This window comes from Vombatus ursinus, unplaced genomic scaffold (genome assembly GCF_900497805.2).
Source record: "Vombatus ursinus unplaced genomic scaffold, bare-nosed wombat genome assembly UNPS02014906.1, whole genome shotgun sequence".
In the NCBI taxonomy this organism is placed as follows: domain Eukaryota; kingdom Metazoa; phylum Chordata; class Mammalia; order Diprotodontia; family Vombatidae; genus Vombatus; species Vombatus ursinus.
The window spans coordinates 249391-267939 of NW_020954684.1; the positions used below are offsets into that span (position 1 = coordinate 249391).

Below are 18549 nucleotides of genomic sequence, written 5' to 3' on the forward strand. Positions count from 1 at the left end.
CTCTTGAAGTGGGAGAGGAGAACAGAAAAAATAATTGGGAAGGCTTCTTCCTTCCTTCTTAAATGCCCCTTTTTTCTCTCCTTTGAAATCGATCTTTTCTTGTCTATGTCTTTGTCTTAGTGTTTTTCTCTGCATCTGTTTCTCACCATCTTTCTGTCTCATGCCAAGTCTTCTTTCTCCTCTCCTTGGTTCAGAACCAGCTTGGGTTGAAACCTGAGGTATTAGTGGCTTAATAGGCATTTTTGACTCAATGGGCTTCATCTTTCTATTCAGTCTTTCCTTACCTCACTGGCCTCTACAAGCACCCTGAGCATTAACCAGAGCACCCGATTTGGAGGCAGAGGATATGGGTTTAAATTTCAACGGCTACTTGCTACTACTTACCTTGGGCAAGGCACTTAAATTCTCTGGGCTTCAGTTTCCTCATCTATAAAATAGAAAAGTTAGACCATGCAATTTCTTAAGATCCTTACTAGTTCTAAATACTGTGATCTTAGCAGTAGAACAAGTGTGCAGGGGTAGGCTTTCATTTGTACTTCTGTCTTCTTCTGGGTGCTTCCCAATTTGCACTATTCCCTGGGAACATGGGGAGAAGTGATGTTTATTTACAAGCCAGAGAATTAAGTCTTGGAGAAATCCTAGGTAACGATAGGGGTTATAGAAATAGATGAATAGGCAAAAGGTGTGAAGAAAAGGAATGGTAACCAAGGAAGGTCTAAAATTTAGGTGGGAGTGAATCAGTCATTCAGTTCATCAGCAAGTATTTATTAAGCACTGACTCTGTGTTGGGCATTTTGCTGGGCACTGGAGATATATGTACCAAGAATGAAACAATCTCTCCTCTAAAGGAGGTTACATTCTAATAGGGAAAAGTGTAGACGAAGGGCAGGTTTGGAATGTCTTTGGGTGGGGGAGTGAAGGGCAGAAAGAAGCGTTGGGTTAGGGAGGGAGAACCCAGGACAGAAAGAAGTAAACAAGGGGAGCATAGCAGTAGGGGCGGGGATTGGTGCTGCTGGGAATCAGCCCCCTCACACTTTCCGATGTGAATCGAAAACAGTGAGCCCCAGAGGTGGTAGGAGGGGAGCAATAGAGAGGGGAAGTGGGGACGGTGGGGGAGAAAGAGGAGGAGGTATCATTGCTACTGGGAAGACAGGACATCAGAGAAGTACTCCACTCCAGCACTAGCTTCTCCCTTTTGTTCTTTGGCCTTTATTCCTTCAGCCCTCTCTGAATTCCGCTCACTTGATTTTTCTCTCCATTCCTCCAGTCCTCTTATTTCCGGCTTTCTACTTCTACCTCCTACCACCTGGTCTCTGGCTCTATCTTCCTCCTGGCATCCTCCCTATACTTCCCTCCCGTCATCTCTAGCCTGTGCTTCCCTGGAGGGCTCTATTCAGGCCTCCTTGGAGAAGAGATGCTGTGGGAGGTGAGATCCCTAGCCCAACTGCTGCTACTGTTGCTGGTTGCCAGAGGTAAGCCGTGGAGAGGGGCTGGTTTCTGTGTACCTGCGATTGAGTGGATGGGATTCTCTGTAAGATTCCTTGGAGATTGCCGCATCTTTGAGTGGGTTGTCTTAAGAGTTTTCCTCACGTAGATTGTGTACCTCTGAGCCATTCTCTCCAGTTTCTACCTCATTTTCCCCAGCTTCTCTCTTTCTCCAGCAGGGACTCAAATACCCAGGAAAGAAGTCCAGGTGGTATGGGCCAAAGAGGGTTCACCTGTTCAGCTCCCCTGCATCCTCTCAAGCATCCACCAAAACCTCTCTAGGAAGCACAGTTTTCTTTGGAGGGTGACTGTCACCTGGCAGCGCTGGCAGGACAGGTATGGATCCCAAATTCAGAAACCCAAATGTCTAATTCAATTCAAACTGTAGCAATACCTCTTTCCCCCTCAAATCACACCTTTCATACCTGTCCACCAGTTTATTCCTGTTTCTAGGCTCTTTGTTCTGTTCCCCAAACTTCCCTATCACCTAGAACCCCCTCATCTTCTCCCTCTTAACTCTTCATCCTGGCCTTGCCTGTTTTTAATCCATCCCATCCCACCCTGAAAGTTTCTAGCTTGCCTAGCCTGCATTCTCCTACTCCCTGTCTCCTCAAGAAATGGGCCCCTGCCATTCCAGCATCCTATGGGATGCTTTCTGTTCAATGACAATCTAATTATTGCTCTTAGGGTATCCTTGTTCCCTATCACTGCCCCCCCCATACTGTAATGCAAAGAGAACTGGAATGGGTGTGTGGCAGTTGTGACATTTCCCTTTTGCATTTTAGCTTTCTCATCTGTGAAATGAGAGGAAAGGACTAGATTATCTTTAAGGGATTCCAGCTCTGAGCTTCTGTGATTTCTTCTTTGTCTCTCTTCCTTTTCTGTCCCATCAACCCCAAGCCTCACCTTCGTCTCTACAATTTAGGTGTCATCTCTCCTCTCTCATACCAGACAATTTATCTTTTTCTTCCTTGCTCCTCTCTCCTTTTCCCCTTCCACAGGACTCCCCAAGCCAGCTGGTACACAGTGTTCAGGGTGGGGCCAGGTGGTGTGCGGAGTGTTAGGCTTCCCCCACAGCCCAGGCTGCAACTCGGAGGGCTCAGCCTCCACCAGGGAGATTTCTCACTATGGCTCCGCCCAGCCTGGCTCACAGATGCTGGGGAGTACAGAGCCCGAGTCCACTTTGAGAATGGTGATTTGAGATGTCACCTCTGCCTCCGCTTTGGCCAAGCCTCTGGTAGGTAAGGGGGAGGCAATGAGCTGGGGAAGCAGGGGCCAGGAAAAGAGTAATGAGGAGGTGACAACCTCAATTTCCTTACCTTAAAATCGGACCAGATGATTTCCCAAGGCTAACTAACTTTAAATTCAACAGAGCCTACGAGAAACCTTCTCTGTTAGCATCACCTCTCCCCACCCCCACTCCACCAACCTTGCAACCACATCATAGCCAAAAAAAAAAAAAAAATTCTGGGGGAGAGGAAGAAGAGGGTGGGGTCAGCAGTGAGCTAAATTAAGAGAGGAGTGGTGGAGACATTGTATCATTGTCCTCTTCCTACTCAAAGTGAGCATGAGGGATTTGACTCCTCATCCAAAGTGAGGGACAAGAATGTGATTCATCCTTTGTAGCAGGAGACAAAGGACGAAAGGATCCTATGGGTGGGCTTGGAGAGTGGGGTGGGTAAGAAATATGATTTAATCCATTCACCAGATACTAATTAAACACCTGCTACGTGCAAGGACACAGTGCTAGGTGCTGGCTGGGTGGTTCAGGGTATGAGACTAGGGCTTTGCTATCAAGGAATTTACAGTGTAATTGTGGAAATATACTGAGAGTGATGTCTTTTCTCCCTCCTCGTAGTGACTGCCAGCCCTCCTGGGCCCATTGTGACCTCAGGGCTGGTGCTTCTGAACTGTTCTTTCAACCGTCCAGACCTCCCGGAAGCTGTGCTCTGGTCTCGAGGCCGGGCCCCCATAATCCCATCTTCCCGGCATTTGCCAGTTGGGAGTCTACTCTTCTTGTCCCATGTCACTCTCTCAGATGCTGGGCCTTGGGACTGCCACGTTATCTACCCAGATGGATTCAATGTCTCTGTTACCCACTACCTCGCTATCCTGGGTAACTTATAGCCTCCTTTTCCCCCCTTCAGAATTCCTGTTCCCTTTTCCCACTATAACTTTCCTTTTTCTTTTATTCTCTGCCTCCTCCGTTATGCCTATTGGTGACAAAACCAGCTTCTCCCACTCCCTCCAGACTTATGTGCATCATCCTTTCCAGGCCTTAGCAAACCTCTTCCTGGCTCACCTCACTAGGCTCTTCCTCCAGGAGCCTTCTCCTTTGTAATTAGGATCCCCTGAGTCCGACTCCTCTGGCAAATGTTTCCATCCTTTTCTGCACCCAATAAGAAGCCAGAACTGGTTGAGGATTCCCAGAAGCTTCTCCTTGGAGTCTTCAGCCCCTCCTACTTCCTGCTCCATCTTTCTCTCTCTTTTTTATTACCAGCCCAGCTGCCAGACTTCTCAGTACTGGCACCCCCCTATGCTCACTAAATCCTGTCTGGAGGTATGAAGGCCTTTTCTTCCGTGACTCCTGACTGGGAGAGCCTTTTCTGTCATCTCATTCCCTCCAACTCTCTTCTGCAAGGCCAGCCTTCATATATATACCTCTGCATGCACACCCTCCCCCTGAGTCTTTATACTGCCTTTCCTACCCCTTGATGTTGGCCTTTGAACTGGATTCTGCCCTCTTTCTAGGTCTGGAGCCCCTAACCCAGAAGACGGTCTATGTGGGAGAAGGATCAAAGGTGGAGCTTCCCTGCCATCTCAGCCCTGCTCCAGGAACTATGCCAGGGCTAATTGCCCAGTGGACCTTACCTTGGGGCAGAGGCAGCTGCCTTGTGTCGGGAGATGACAAAAGCAGCTTTGCCCTGAGGCTGGACCATGTGAGCAGAGCCCAAGCAGGGACCTACAACTGCAGCCTCAGTTTTCAAGGGCATCAGCTCAGTGCAGCAGTCACCTTAGCTGTCATTACAGGTCAGAGAACAGGGAAGAAGTCCAGGCTGGGTATGGTTCTGGAAGTTAGAGAAGGAAGGCCGGTGAACAGGAGAGTCAATAATAAACAAATTTAATAATAAATTCTCACAAAAATTCAGGATGCTGGATAGTGATCAGAGGCTCAGGTCACTTCTGCTTACTTCCCCACCCCTTATAAAGTACAGTCTTTGGCTAAGGAAGAGGAACGGGCTTTAAGAATTTCTAGAAGTGAGACATGGAGATTGCAAGGAAATAATTGTAAGAGATAGTAGTAAAGGCTAGACTTATTTACTGAGGGAGGTGGAATATATTCTGTAAACTTTCTCTTTATGAGGATCTAAGCCAGGATGAACTATTTGTAAAAGAATGACAACTTTCTATATTGATCCAGTGATCAAAGATCATAGTACTCCATAATCTCCATTCTAACAAGTATTTACTGCTAAGTTCAGGGGAATGCTAATTAATAAAAAAAAAAAAAGAAGGAAAAACCCTAGAATCACTTGAATTTTTTCCTATGTTAAATATTCCTGAATCTGACCACCCCTTAGTAGCTTGAATACCTTCTGTACTTTCAGCCCCCTCCTACCTTCCCTCCTTTATTATTCTTTGTTTGTTCTGCATATCTGGCCATCCCTTGACCTAGGCCTAGCTGGAACCTCTATTGAGATTTGAGGAAAGGATAGAGGGAGGAAGGAACAAGCATTTATTCAGCCTATTATGTACCAGTCACTGTGCTATTAATTGTTTTATAAATATTATCTCATTTAATTTTCACAACAACCTTGGGGGCTAGGTGCTATTATCATCTCCCTTTTACTGACAAAACTGAGGTAGACAGTGGTTAAGTGACTTTCCCAGGGTCACATAGCTAGTAAGTGAGTATCTCAGGCTGGATTTCAATTCAGGTCTTCCCGCCTGCAGGCCCAGGGCTTTATCTAACTACTGCACTAGCTAGCATCCTCAGTGCAATAGTCACCTTGAAGTGTTTATTTACAGAAGAGAGGTTTTTATTTATAGAAAAAGAGTAAGCTTTAAGGCAAGGAATGTTAAAACAATCCGGGCACTAGAAAGCTATCTGACCAGTGACAATTGGCAGGCCCTAAAATTCCTGCTTTCAAACTATTGATCCTGAAATTCCGTCAGGTTGGCCCAGGAGACTGGACTACCATTTTTGGCCTGCAGACTTGCTCAGACTCCTCCTTTCTCCCAAGTTACTCCAAGAGGACTTGGCTCCACTGTACTTTTCCAGGGAAGAATCACTGACAACTGCCCTCTTCCCTTGTGATTATACACTATAATTGCACATTGGCAGGAATTTCCTTCATTCATCCATGTATTTGTTCATTCATTCATTCATTTGCAAGAGTAGCAGAAATTATTATGTAAAGATGATTACACTTTATAGATGTCACTCTAATGTCCACAAAAGAACCCCTCCTTTTTTTTACAGTTTCTAGCCAAAATTTGACAAGTAATAAAGATTAAAATAAATAAAAAAAAAATAAAAAGAATAAAGATTCATTGGTTGAAGCACTGTGCCATGAGGGAGTATCAAAAAGTATTAGATGGTTTCTGCTCTTGAAGAGGTTGAATTCTATTTGAAGGGATGACATATGAACTAATTAGATACTTCAATACTTAGAAGACATACAATTTGTTAATGGGAGTGTTCCTGTCACTTTCAGTGCTTACACACACCCTTAATCCTAGTAGATGATCTTTGAGAATGACCGTGATTGACAATGAACATCTCCAAATGTTGTTGGGCTGGTTCTTGAACAACAGACAGATCATACTCTAGCCATACTCTAAGACTCTGCTTGTATGGTCTTCAAGAACTCGAGTATCTCCATGCCATGATGAGTAGGAGTTTAGCATAAAAATGTTTGTTGATTGAAAACCAACAATACAAGGTATGATGAGTTATCTCTAGCCATGATGTCTCTTCTGATCTTCAGTCTGGTATCACTGGCTGCCTATTGGATATACCCTAGATGTCTTGTTATTAACCTCAAACTCAGTATGCCTAAAAATAGACTCATCTTTTCCCCCCAAACCAATTCCCCACCTAGACTTCCCTATTTCTGTAAATGCATCATTATTTTGTCTCATCCAGTCTCAAACCTTCCTCTTGCCCATCTGATCCTTGGGGTGTATAGGATAGAGAGTGGTGAGACTGAGAGAACATGGTAGGGGAATGAGAATAGAATGAGGTCAGGGTCCCCAAATGATTCTTCTCCCAATTTCCCACAGTGACTGAAAAATCCTTTGGATCTTCAAGTTCCAGGAAAGGGCTGCTTTGTGAGGTGACCCCAACGTTCAGGCAAGAGTACTTCCTGTGGACCACCTTGGATAATCAGACTCTGGAAAACCCACCAGGGCCCTGGTTGGAGCTAGGAGATGAGGAGCTACAGGTCGAGCAGTGGCAGTGCCAAGTGTGTCAAGGGACACAACAATGTGGAGCTGTAGTTTACAACCTGGGGCTTCAGGGCACAGGTCTGAGACCCCAAATCCCATGGCACCCCAAACTCAGCCTAGAAATCCTGACCCCCCTCTTCCGGGTTCCCTGAATTCTGTTTTCCACTTTGCCTCTCCTGGCCCATCCCTCCTCCAAATACCATAACCTTGTCCTTCTCTTTCCCCTGTGCCTTGTCTCATAGGTGCCCAGCTCTCTGGGAGGAACCCAAAAGCCCTGAAAGGAGGGAAATATCTCCCTCTTCTCCTCAGCTTTGGCATCTTACTGCTTCTCTTTTCTGGGATAGGAGCTGCTGTGTTTCGCTTTCGACAAAGGAAGGTAAACTCTGGAATATGCTCTTTTACCTCCGGGAAAGTAGATCGACAGCCCACAGGACTATCTCCAAGATTCCCCCTCCTAAGAGAACCCTCCTCACAGAGATCCTCTCCAAAAATCTTTTCCCCTCCCCTAAGATTACAAACCCTGCCCCAGGCCCTACTCCCTATCTGCCTGGGGAGGGAGTGCATTGGGAAATCTGCTCCTGGGGTTCAGAAGGGGAGAGCTAGGGAGGAATAACAAGGATGGGAAGGGGCTAATTCTTTCCGATGAGGAATGTTGAAGTCAATATCCCTCCTTTTCCCTACAAGCTGCCTGGGAGTTTTTCTGCCCTGGAAGATGCAGCTCAAAGGCCTCAGAGACAAAACAAGGCAGAAGAAATGGAGCCAGAGAGCCAGAGTCAGTGTTAGAGCCTGGAACATTGGCAGGAGTGGTCCTGACATAAAGATGGGGCAGTCCTTTGAGAAGCAGCTCCTTCCTTCCTCGAGATTTGCCTTTCCACACCAAGTAAACTCCACTTCCTCAGCAGGATGGCCTGTGGTTCCTCCATAGCCTATGCCTCCTCTATCTTTTTGCTTCCCTGGGAGACCCCCATGACCCACCTCTTTCAGGTCCTACCTGGCTCCTCATCAGCTTAGTTTGGTTTCTGTAGTACTTATAAAGTTTTACAAAGCACTTTCCTCACAACTCTTTGAGGTGGATGGTGCAAATGTGATGTGGTCTCCATTTTACATAGGACGCTCAGAAAAATTAAGTGATTTACTTTTGGTCTTCTTCCCTCTCCATTTTTCTATTTCTGCCTCTGTCTTCTTTGGCTTATCTGTCACTGTCTCCTCCTCTAATCTTGGCTCAATCTTTTTTCTGAGGCTCCAAACAAGTCCCTAGTCTAACCTCTTCCACTTTCTTCCTAAACCCATGCCTCTCTAGTTTAAAACACTTTTGAATATACATCTTCTCTTTTTTTATTATGAACTTGACAAAAATAAAAATAAATAAACATGTCTTCATACAAAGAGTGGAAAAAAGAGGGTTGTATATAAAACTATGAATCTCTATCATATCTGACTTAAAAAATATATGGGGCAAGTAGGTGTCACAGTGGATAGAGTGCAGGGCCTGCAGTCAGGAAGACTCATCTTCATAAGTTCAAATTTGGCCTCGGATACTTACTGGCTGTGTAACCCAGGACAAGTCACTTAACCTTGTTTGCCTCAGTTTCCTCATCTGTAAAATGAGCTGGAGAAGGAAATGGCAAACTACTCTAGTATCTTTGCTAAGGAAACCCCAGATTTGGAAAGGCCTGAAATGACTAAATCACAAGTATTGTGGTACTGGTACCAACATTTCCCCTGCTTGTCTGCTAACCATTCAAAACCTGCTTTCTTTTGGATATTTTTAATTTCATTGATGCTCTTTTTCTCCCTTTTAAGATTAAAAAAAAGTGACTATCCATCTATATGTATTCTGTCATTTATATAGGGCTATACAGTTTACAAAGTGTTGAGATACACTTTCTTTTTTTTTTCCTTTTTCTTTTCATGAGGCAATCAGGGTTAAGTGACTTGCCCAGGGTCACACAGCTAGTGAGTATCATGTCTGAGACTGCACTTGAACTCAGGTCCTCCTGACTCCAGGGCTGGTGCTCTCTCCATGAGATATACTTTCATTTCGCTCCCAATAACTCTGGGGTAACATACGATAGGTATTACCCCCAATTTTACTCTTTTGCAGACAAGCAAACAGGCTGAGAGATTAAGTGATTTGCCCATGGTCACTTGGCTACTCTGAGTCTGAGACTGGCTATGAAATTAGTTCTCTTGTACTACTAAGTCAAGTGCTTTTTTCTTTCTTTTAAAATATTTTACCAATGACTTTTTTTAAAGCAACATAGTCATATTCTCCCACATGCATGCTCCCCTGTAACAAAGAAAAACCAACTGACTACCTCTGACAACATTCCCTACTTGTAGCCCACTACCTCTCTCCCAAGGGAAGAGAAACATCTCATCACTGGTCTCCAGTCTTCTTCCTGCTTCACCACCAGCCTTTCTGTACTTTCCTTCTATTCCCTACTCTTCACTCCCCAACTTCAGTGTCTGCCCACCGGGTCCCCTCTGCACTCATCACCTGTCCTAGGTTCCTAATTGTAGTATTGGCCCAGGGTCTCCCCTCCTCCACCTACAATACACCAAATACACATCCCACACCAGGGAGAGGGAGAGATGTCTTAGCACAGGAGAGATGTCGGTCCTGTGGCTTTCGAGGAGGACACCTCCTTACTCCTTCCTAAACACCCCACCACCCCCCATCCATTGTCCCAGGCATGAGGACGTACTGCCACCTTGAGGCCAATCCATGAAGCGCAGACTAAAGGGAGGCCAGGTTGCACCACAAGGCATAAAAAGCACAGTGCAATACAATTAAAGCCAGCACACTTTTCTAGTGTGCACACGATGTATAGACTACCCAGCACACTACACACACCCATGCAGTGCCCCTTGGTACGGGGCATGCAATGCTGCTCATCTTTTAATAGGCATTCCCTAGGAATTTGGATCTGTGCCCAGTGCTCTGAGGAAAGGAATAGATCAATGAATACAAAAAGAGACAGAGTCCCTGACCTTGGAGAGGTTATAATCTGTCAAACAAGGTGGCTGCTACAAGGAATGTTTACATAATAGGTACAAGCCCACCAGTAGACAGTTTAGCACAAGAATCACTGTATGGAAGGCTGATGCAACTCTGGCTACTGCATGAAGTGGTCACAGAAGATACACTTTACATGTGTATCACGTTACGTCCTATCATACCAAGGCTCCTCATCAGCTTAGTTTGGTTTCTGTAGTACTTATAAAGTTTTACAAAGCACTTTCCTCACAACTCTTTGAGGTGGATGGTGCAAATGTGATGTGGTCTCCATTTTACATAGGACGCTCAGAAAAATGTTCATTGCTATATCATACTCCTTTTTCATGGGATAAAGTGTGGATTCAGTCAAAGTCTTTATGTTCATGCACATACAATCCTGAAAACACAGTATCATCACCAGGGGTCAGGAATATTATCCAACCAACATCAGTTTGCACACAACACAACATATAGACCCTCTCCCCACTTGTACGTCTTCTTCTGCCCGTATCTGTTTGGCATATCTACATTTCAACTAGCAATGTGTGCAGAGCCCTGGACTTTGGCTACAATGCAGAAGCCAACCTCTGCCAGGGAACTTTGGTCCTTTTCAGGGGAAAACAAATTCAAGGCCTCTATAAACACACAAAGTCACGTGGGCTGCATATGCCCTGGCTGTAGCACCTAATCAAAGGAGATAGTAATTGTAAATTGCTTAGCATGTGCCTAGCATATAGTAAGTGCTTAATAAATGCATCCTTCTTAATCTCTCATATTTATCCAGTGCTTTTGAAGGTCCCTTAAGTGCTTTCTTCACTATGCCCTGTGAGGTAGGCAGATAAATATTAAATCCCTAATTTACAGATGAGGTTACTGTGGATCAGAAGTAAAGGATTTCTCATAATCACACGCTTAATAAGTCTCCGAAAAGGAAGAATTTGAATCCAAATCTCTTGACTTCAGGTTTATCAAGTACATCACTTTGTGAACGAACATGCATTTCCAAAGTCTTGGATCTTAGTGCAAAGTGGTACCAGGATATGAAAGCCATACATAAGCCCCTGGAGCTAAATCTGGGAAAGGTTGGTCCATCCTTGGAGAGACAGAGTGGTCCAGGAGGTATGGTAAAGACATGAAGGTGTTTGCTATATCCAGAACCCTAAACAATATATGGTTCCCCCTGAAAAAAAAATGTGTAGGTGGTGGGATCTGTGACCCGGAGCACACAGGTAGTGGAATACTCCCTGATGAAATAGCCTAGTGAAAAAAATAGCAATAAAACCTTGTCCCCTTAAGCAGGGAGCACACTCTCCCACAAATACATTATCAATGGGAGGGAGGGGGGACACATGCAGGGAACACATGTGGCCAAGGCTTACATCTAGGAAATAGGGCACGAGGATGGAAGGCAAACCCATTGGGCCTCTGAAATTGCAGGACTAATAATGCCCTCTGGTGATATCATTGTGCTGCTCCCATAAGGCCTGTACCAGGTGGTGGCCAGGAGGCGTGCAATCACTGCTTGACATGTAATCTCTGATGGAAAAAAAAAACCATAAAAATACAATCGCAACCTTAAAACAACAACCACTACCACCACCACCAAAAGAGGGAATAAGACCAAATAAAGCCCTGAACCCCAAGCAATTTATAGTTAGTTTAAAAACATAATAGGTTGTAGGTATTTTTGCAATCCTCATCAAGTTGGGGAGCGTGTATTTCCCCGTGTGGAAAATACAATTGTGAGGCACCAGGAAGTTATGAGATCCATGCACTGGCCTACAAGTCTCAAGGTTCCCTGTTTCCTTTTCCTTTGTCCTTAAAAAAAGACCTCTCCACCCTTCCGAGAGGGGCTGGGATGTCTTGTCTGCCATTTTGCAACAGCTGACCTTGACAGAATCAGATTCCTTGGTTACCATTCAAAAGGGAGAGAGTGGGAGACCGTGACTGAACTAACATCATAGAGTCATAGATTTAGAGCTGAAAAAGACCTTAACAGGCCATGAATTCCAGCTCCTTCATTTTTCATATCTGGAAACTGAGGTACAGTGAGATTTAAGTGACTTGCCTTGGGTCAAACAGTTAGACAGTGTCTAGGGTAGTATTTGAACCCAGATCTTCCTGACTCCAAGTCCAGTGTCCTAATTACTACATCATACTCCTTTTTCATGGGATAAAGTGTGGATTCAGTCAAAGGGCCACACTTGAGGACCTAGAGGGCCACATTTGGCCTCAAGGCTACAGGTTCCCCACTCCTGGAATAGAGTGTTGGATGGGGCAGACTGCTACGGCTTACATTTCAATCTGGAGTGAACAGAAGCCAGTGGGGAAAAGCCAAGATCAATTCCAGTAGAGGCAATATAGACCTAGGAGCAGAAAAAACAGTGACCTAAGAGCAATATAGACCTAGGGACCAGAGTAAAAGAGGCTAGCTATCACAAATTCTGGTGGAGTGGTTTTTCTGTTCATTCCCTTGTTTGTAGCCCAGAACTGGGATCCAGTTACAGATGCCACTGGCCACCCCTCCCTCTTATTCCCTTGCCATAATCTTCAGAGAGGACAGTTCTGGATTTATCTGAATGTATCTATGGAATAGAGAAGGTAATCAGGAGGAATTTGGTGAGAGGGTTGCATAGAGAGCTACTTTTCATTTTTGCAATATTAAAAAAAAATGTGTCCACAGTAGGTTGAATGCCTGTATTTGTTAATGTGGGGGCATTGATGGACCCAATTTCATTTTCTATGGAAGAAAATTGTGGGAGGAGTAGGAAAAGAGAAGACTTGAGCTGAATAAAGAGAAGAAAATATTTAGGTGACATGGAAGGGTTTAGACTAGTGAAGAAAGTGAGAGGTTGAATTTGGGGAGGAAAATTGGGGGAAATGAAGAAAATTTTAAAAAAGATTCATTTCTAGGCCCAGATATTGGTTCAGGTTCTACTTCTGGGTTGAAAAAAGAACAAGATGGAAGACAATTAAAGAGGATATAAGGGATTAAGGAGGATTAAAAAGAATTTAAAAAAGATTAGAATTTCAAGAAGGAGAAGCAGAGTCAAGAAGGCTGGTGAGACGAAGCATTTTTGCCTTGCTCGCCCAATACCTTCTCCAAAACAACATAGAAAACATGCCAGAACAAATTCTGATCGAGAAAACCAAGAAAAAATCACAGTGAGTCATTTTTTCCCTTCTAAGGTAGCTGAGGGAGACAGTCAGATCCTGGGTGGAGAGGAGAGGCCATGAAGTTAAAGAGATGAACAGAATTTTAGAAAAGTTAGATATGATAGACCTTTTGGGGATACTGAGTGGGAAAAGAAAATAGCACAACTATTTCTTAGCTGTGTATGTTACCTTCATAAAACTTGGCCGTTAAGTCGTAAAACTTCACAAACAAATGCGGAAAAATTAAATGCATGTTTTTTCTGACTACAATTCAATAAAAACTACATTCAATAAAAAGCCTTTGAAGTACGGATTAAAAAGTAATTGAAAACTAATAATCCTAAAGAACGAATAGGTCGAAGAAAAAAATCATAGAAACTATAAATAATTTCATTAAAAATAATGACAACAATGAGACAACATACCAAAATTTGTGGGATGCAGCCAAATAAATTACTTAGGGGAAATTTATATCTCTATATTACTTGCAACAAGAAAAAAGAGAAAGAGAAGATTAACAAATTGGGCATGCAACTAAAAACATTAAAAAGTCAACAAAAAATGTCCAATTAAACACCAAAATAGAATTCCTAAAAATCAAAGGAGAGTTAACAAAATTGAAAGTTAAAAAGAAAACCAAAAACTAAGAACTTTTTTTTTACTGAAACAATAAAATAGATAAGCCATTGGCCAAGTTATTTAAAAGAAGAAAGCCAAATTACTAGCATGAAAAATTTTAAAAAGTGAATTGACAACCAATGAAGAAGAAATAAAAGCAATTATTAGGTGCTATTTTACCAAGTATATACCAATGAAACTGACAATATAACTAAAATAAATGAATATTTACAAAAATATAAATTGCCTAGAAGAACAGTACAGGAAATAGATCATGTAAATCTATCTTAGAAAAAGAAAATGAACAAGCCATAAATTAACACCCTAAAGGGGGAAAAAACCCAATCCAGAATCAGACAGATTTACAAGTTAATTCTACCAAACATTTAAAAAACAATTAATTCCAATACTACATATACTGCTTGAAAAAAAAAATGGTATAGAAGGAATACTAGGGGCAGCTAGGTGGCGCAGTGGATAGAGCACTGGCCCTGAAGTCAGGAGTACCTGAATTCAAATCCGGCCTCAGACCAAACACTTGACACTTACTAGCTGTGTTATCCTGGGCAAGTCACTTAACCCCAATTGCCTAAAACAAAACAAAACGAAACAGAAGGAATCCTATCACAAAGATCTTACACTATGACTAGGCTGGATTTATACTAGGAATGCAGGGCTGGTTCAATATTAGGAAAATTACAAGCATAATTGATCATATAACTATTTCAATAGATGCAGGAAAGACTTTTGGCAAAATACAACACTCATTCCTATAAAAAATACTAGAAAACATAGAAATAAATGGAACTTTCCTTAAAATGATAAGTAAAATCTACCTAAAATTAAGAGCAAGCATTATCTGTAATAGGGATAAGCTAGAAGTCTTTCCAGTAAGATAGGGGTAAAGAAAGGATGTCCATTCTAGTAAATATTGTACTAGAAATGCTAGCTATAGCATGACTAGAAAAATAACTTGAAAGAATAAGTCTAGTCAAAGAGGAAACAAAACTATCACTTTTTATAGATGATATGACGGTTCATTTAAAGAGACCTAGAGAGTCAACTAAAAAAACCCCCAACTAATTGAAACAATTAACAACTTTAGCAATATTGTAGGATATAAAATAAATCCACGTAAATCATCTGCATTTCTGCATATTACCAAAAAAATCTCTACAAGAATAGATCAAAATAGAAATTCCATTTAAAATAACTATGGATAAAAAAAATAACTATGGATAGCATAAAGTACTTAGGAGTCTACCTGCCAAGACACACAAAGGAACTATAAGAATACAATTACAAAACACTTCATACAAATATGGAGCTAAACAATTAAAGAAATGTTAATTGCTCACAGGTAGGCTGTCAGTATAATTAAAATGACAATATTATGTAAACTAATTTACTTCTTCAGTTCCTTACCAATCAAACTACCAAAGAATTACTTTGTAAGGCTAGAAAAAATAATAACAAAATTCATCTGGAGGAACAAAATGTCAAGAATATCAAGGGAATCAATGTGAAAAAAATGGTAAGGAAAGGAGCTTAGTGGTATCAGATCTCAAACTATACTATAAAGCTGTAATTGTCAAAACAATTTGGTACTGGATAAGACATAAAGATGTTAGGTACCCAATGTTCAGAAGCAAATAATCATATTAAATGACTGGTAAATCCAAAGATCCCAGCTACTGGGGCAAGAATTACTTTACAGGACTAGAAATAATTCTTAACAAATAACAGACAAAAACTGTTGGGAAAACTGGAAAGTAATCTAGCAGAAAGTAGGCATAGACCTACAATTCATAGCATTGATTTGTGTTTGGTATGGAATTTATCAAGATAAGCTCAAAATGGGTACATGATTAGATATAAAGAGTGATCTCATAAGCAAATAAGTGGAGCATGGAAGAAATTACCTGTCAGATCTATGAATAGGGGAACATATCATGACTAATCAAGACATAAAGAGGTTCACAGGAGGTAAAATGGATAATTGTGATTACCTAAAGTTAAAAAGGTTTTGGAAAAACAAAAATAATACAGTTAAAATGAGAAAGAAAGCAGGAAACTAGGGAAAATTTGTGCAGCAAGTTTCTCTGATAAAGGTCTTATTTTTAAAACGTATAAGGGATTAAGCAAAATTTAAAAAATAAGAACCATTTCCCAATTGATAAATGGTCAAAGAATATTGAATAAGCAGTTGTCAGAATAAGAAATCAAAGCTATCAATAGTCATATGATTCTAAATCATTAATAATTATAAAAATGCATATAAAAACAACTCTGAGGTACCACCTCATACCCATCAGACTGGCTAACATGATAGAAAAGGAAAATGACAAATTCTGGAAGGGATGTGGAAAAATAGAGACACCAATGCACTGTTAGCTGAGCTGTGAACTGGTCCAACCATTCTGAAGAGAACTTTGAAACTATGCCCAAAAGGCTAAAAAATTGTACATACATTTTGATTGCGCAATATCACTACTAAGTCTGTACCCAAAAAAGATCAAAGAAAAAAGAAAAAGACCCATATGTACAAAAATATTTATAGTAGTTCTTTTTGTGGTGGCAAAGACTTGGAAATTGAGGGGATGCCCATTAATTGGGTAATGTTTGAGCAGGTCATGGTTATACCATGGTTATACCATGAATGTGATGGAAAATAATTGTATTGTAAGAAATGATGAAGAGGAAGTTCTCAGCAAAACCTGAGAAGACTTGTATGAACTGATGAAAAGTGAAATGAACAGAAATAGGAGAACAATTTATACAGTATCATCAATATTGTAAAGATAATCAATTTTCAAAACCTCATAGCTCTGGTCAAAACAAACACCAACCAAAATTTCAAAGGACCCGTGATGAAACCTGCTGAACTCCTCCAGACAAGGCCTGGTAGACTCAGAATGCAGATTGAAACGTAGTTTCTTCTGTCTCTCTTTTTTTTTCTTTCTCTCTTTCTCTTTTATTAATTTATTTTTTTGGACATGGCTATTGCAGCAATTTGCTTTGCCTGACATATTTGTAATGGATGTTGTTTTGTATTTGCCTTCTCAATGGATGGGAGAGTGGATGGAGGGAAGGAGATAATTTAATATTGAAAACAAAATAAACTGAATAAAAATGCATAAAAAAGAATCTCAAGAAGGAAAAGGAGAAGGTAGTTGGCAAGACAAGAGAAACTGGGTTAGGAAAGGTAAGTAGAACAATTATAGGATTAATCAAATTGATTAAATGGGGTGGTAGGTGGAGTAAATTGGTAAACAGAAAAGAAGTTGGTGCAAGGTTGAAGGGGAGGTAAGTGAAACTGTGGAGTTTTTGAAATTAAGGAAAAGAAATAGAATCAAGTTGTCAAGTTATTAAGAAGTAATTGACTGTAAAAGTTTTCACTTTTGCTTAGGGTTGAGATGTAAAAACTCACAAATTATTCAACCAAACAAGGCAAAAAAAAAAAATCTCAGTCAGTATGGAGAGAGTGGAAATTTTGGCTGTGACTTGAATTAAGTATATGATATTTGTATTTTAGCTATAGTTAAGTGATTGAGATCTATGTTCCAAGTAGGATGATCTTTCTTTTGTAGGAAAAGGTAAAGGGACTTGAAACTCTTCTCATCCAGGAAGAGAAGGAAGGGTTCCTAAAAGAAACAGAATTGAAGCTTCAATGAGAAAAAATAGGGATCAGAGGTGAAGGAGGGGAGACTTTATCCTTATCAGGATGATAGTGAATGGGTAAGTGCTATGAAGGGGAGAAAGGGAAGGAAAAGAATGCTTATCCAATTAGAGCTTTTAAAAAATTGAGGTTCCTCTTGAAGAGGAGAGAGCTGAATATTCTGAGGAGGATAAAGGTCCTTGTCCTCCCAAGAATGATAGAGTAGAATTACAGAAGCTGTCAGGCGGTAGCCCCAGGAAGAGGTAGAGGAAAAAGAGAAGAGTAAGAGTAGTTGGTGATTCCCTGTTTAGGGAAATTGAGATAGCTTTTTGTTGACCTGGTAACAATAATAGAGAAGTCTCTTATCTTCCTGGAGCCTGAATCCAAGACATTACAGAATGCCTTCCAAGATTTATCAAAATGGCTAATAATTAGCAACTTCTGGTAATTTCCATGGTCATAAAGAATACTTTCAAGAGGAACTTAAAAAAGCTTTGCCAATTATTATGAAGACTTGGGCAAGAAACTGAAGTCCATAGGGGCACAGACTGAATTTTCCTTACTGTTGTCCATTGAAGTCAAGGGATACAGAAGAGGAAGACTAATTTGGAAAGTGTATAGTGAGCAAAGAAGATAGTATCTGAGATTGGAACTTGGACTTCTGGATCATAGCTTAAAACTGAGACATGAAAAATTACTTGCCAGAGACGGAATATACCTAACAAAAGCTGGTAAGAATGTATTTGCTGGTTGTCTTGACTATCTAGTAAAAAAAAATTTGGAGGGAGAGTACTGCCTATACACATAGACATATATATATATAATATATATATACACATATATGTGTGTATATATATGTGTGTGTACATATACATATATATCCCAAATTAGATACCATAGAGATTCTCAACGAAGAAGGAAGGATAGCAGTTGATAAACAGAAAACAAAATACAAGGAAGGATCTAACAGAAAAATTCATGGCTTCAAATGTCTATATGCAAATGCCAAAGTTTAGTCAACAAATAGGAAGAACGAAAGTTCCTAATTCAAGGAGGCAAATTTGATTTCACAGGTATCATTGAGACTTGGTGAGATGAAACCCATGACAGGACCATGGATGGGTATATCTTATTCAAAAGAAGCAGGATAGATATGGGGCAGCTAGGCAGTGCAGTGGAT

General features: G+C 41.2%; 1 protein-coding gene across 3 annotated transcripts; it reads left to right on the plus strand.

Annotated features, from left to right (window-relative positions):
• Positions 1 to 72: 72 nt before the first annotated feature.
• On the plus strand, positions 73 to 8322 carry LAG3 (lymphocyte activating 3). Of its 3 annotated transcripts, none has more exons than XM_027843311.1 (8): positions 75 to 1472; positions 1662 to 1821; positions 2487 to 2722; positions 3344 to 3601; positions 4237 to 4515; positions 6772 to 7014; positions 7179 to 7312; positions 7621 to 8322. In XM_027843311.1, exons 1-8 carry the CDS (start codon positions 1415 to 1417, stop codon positions 7717 to 7719), a joined length of 1467 nt encoding a protein of 488 aa, XP_027699112.1. In that variant the 5' UTR covers positions 75 to 1414; the 3' UTR covers positions 7720 to 8322. The 3 variants fall into 3 exon arrangements, with proteins under 3 accessions (XP_027699114.1, XP_027699112.1, XP_027699113.1); XM_027843312.1 differs by having other exon boundaries at positions 1665 to 1821; XM_027843313.1 differs by lacking the exon at positions 6772 to 7014 and having other exon boundaries at positions 73 to 1472.
• The last annotated feature ends 10227 nt before the right edge of the window (positions 8323 to 18549 follow it).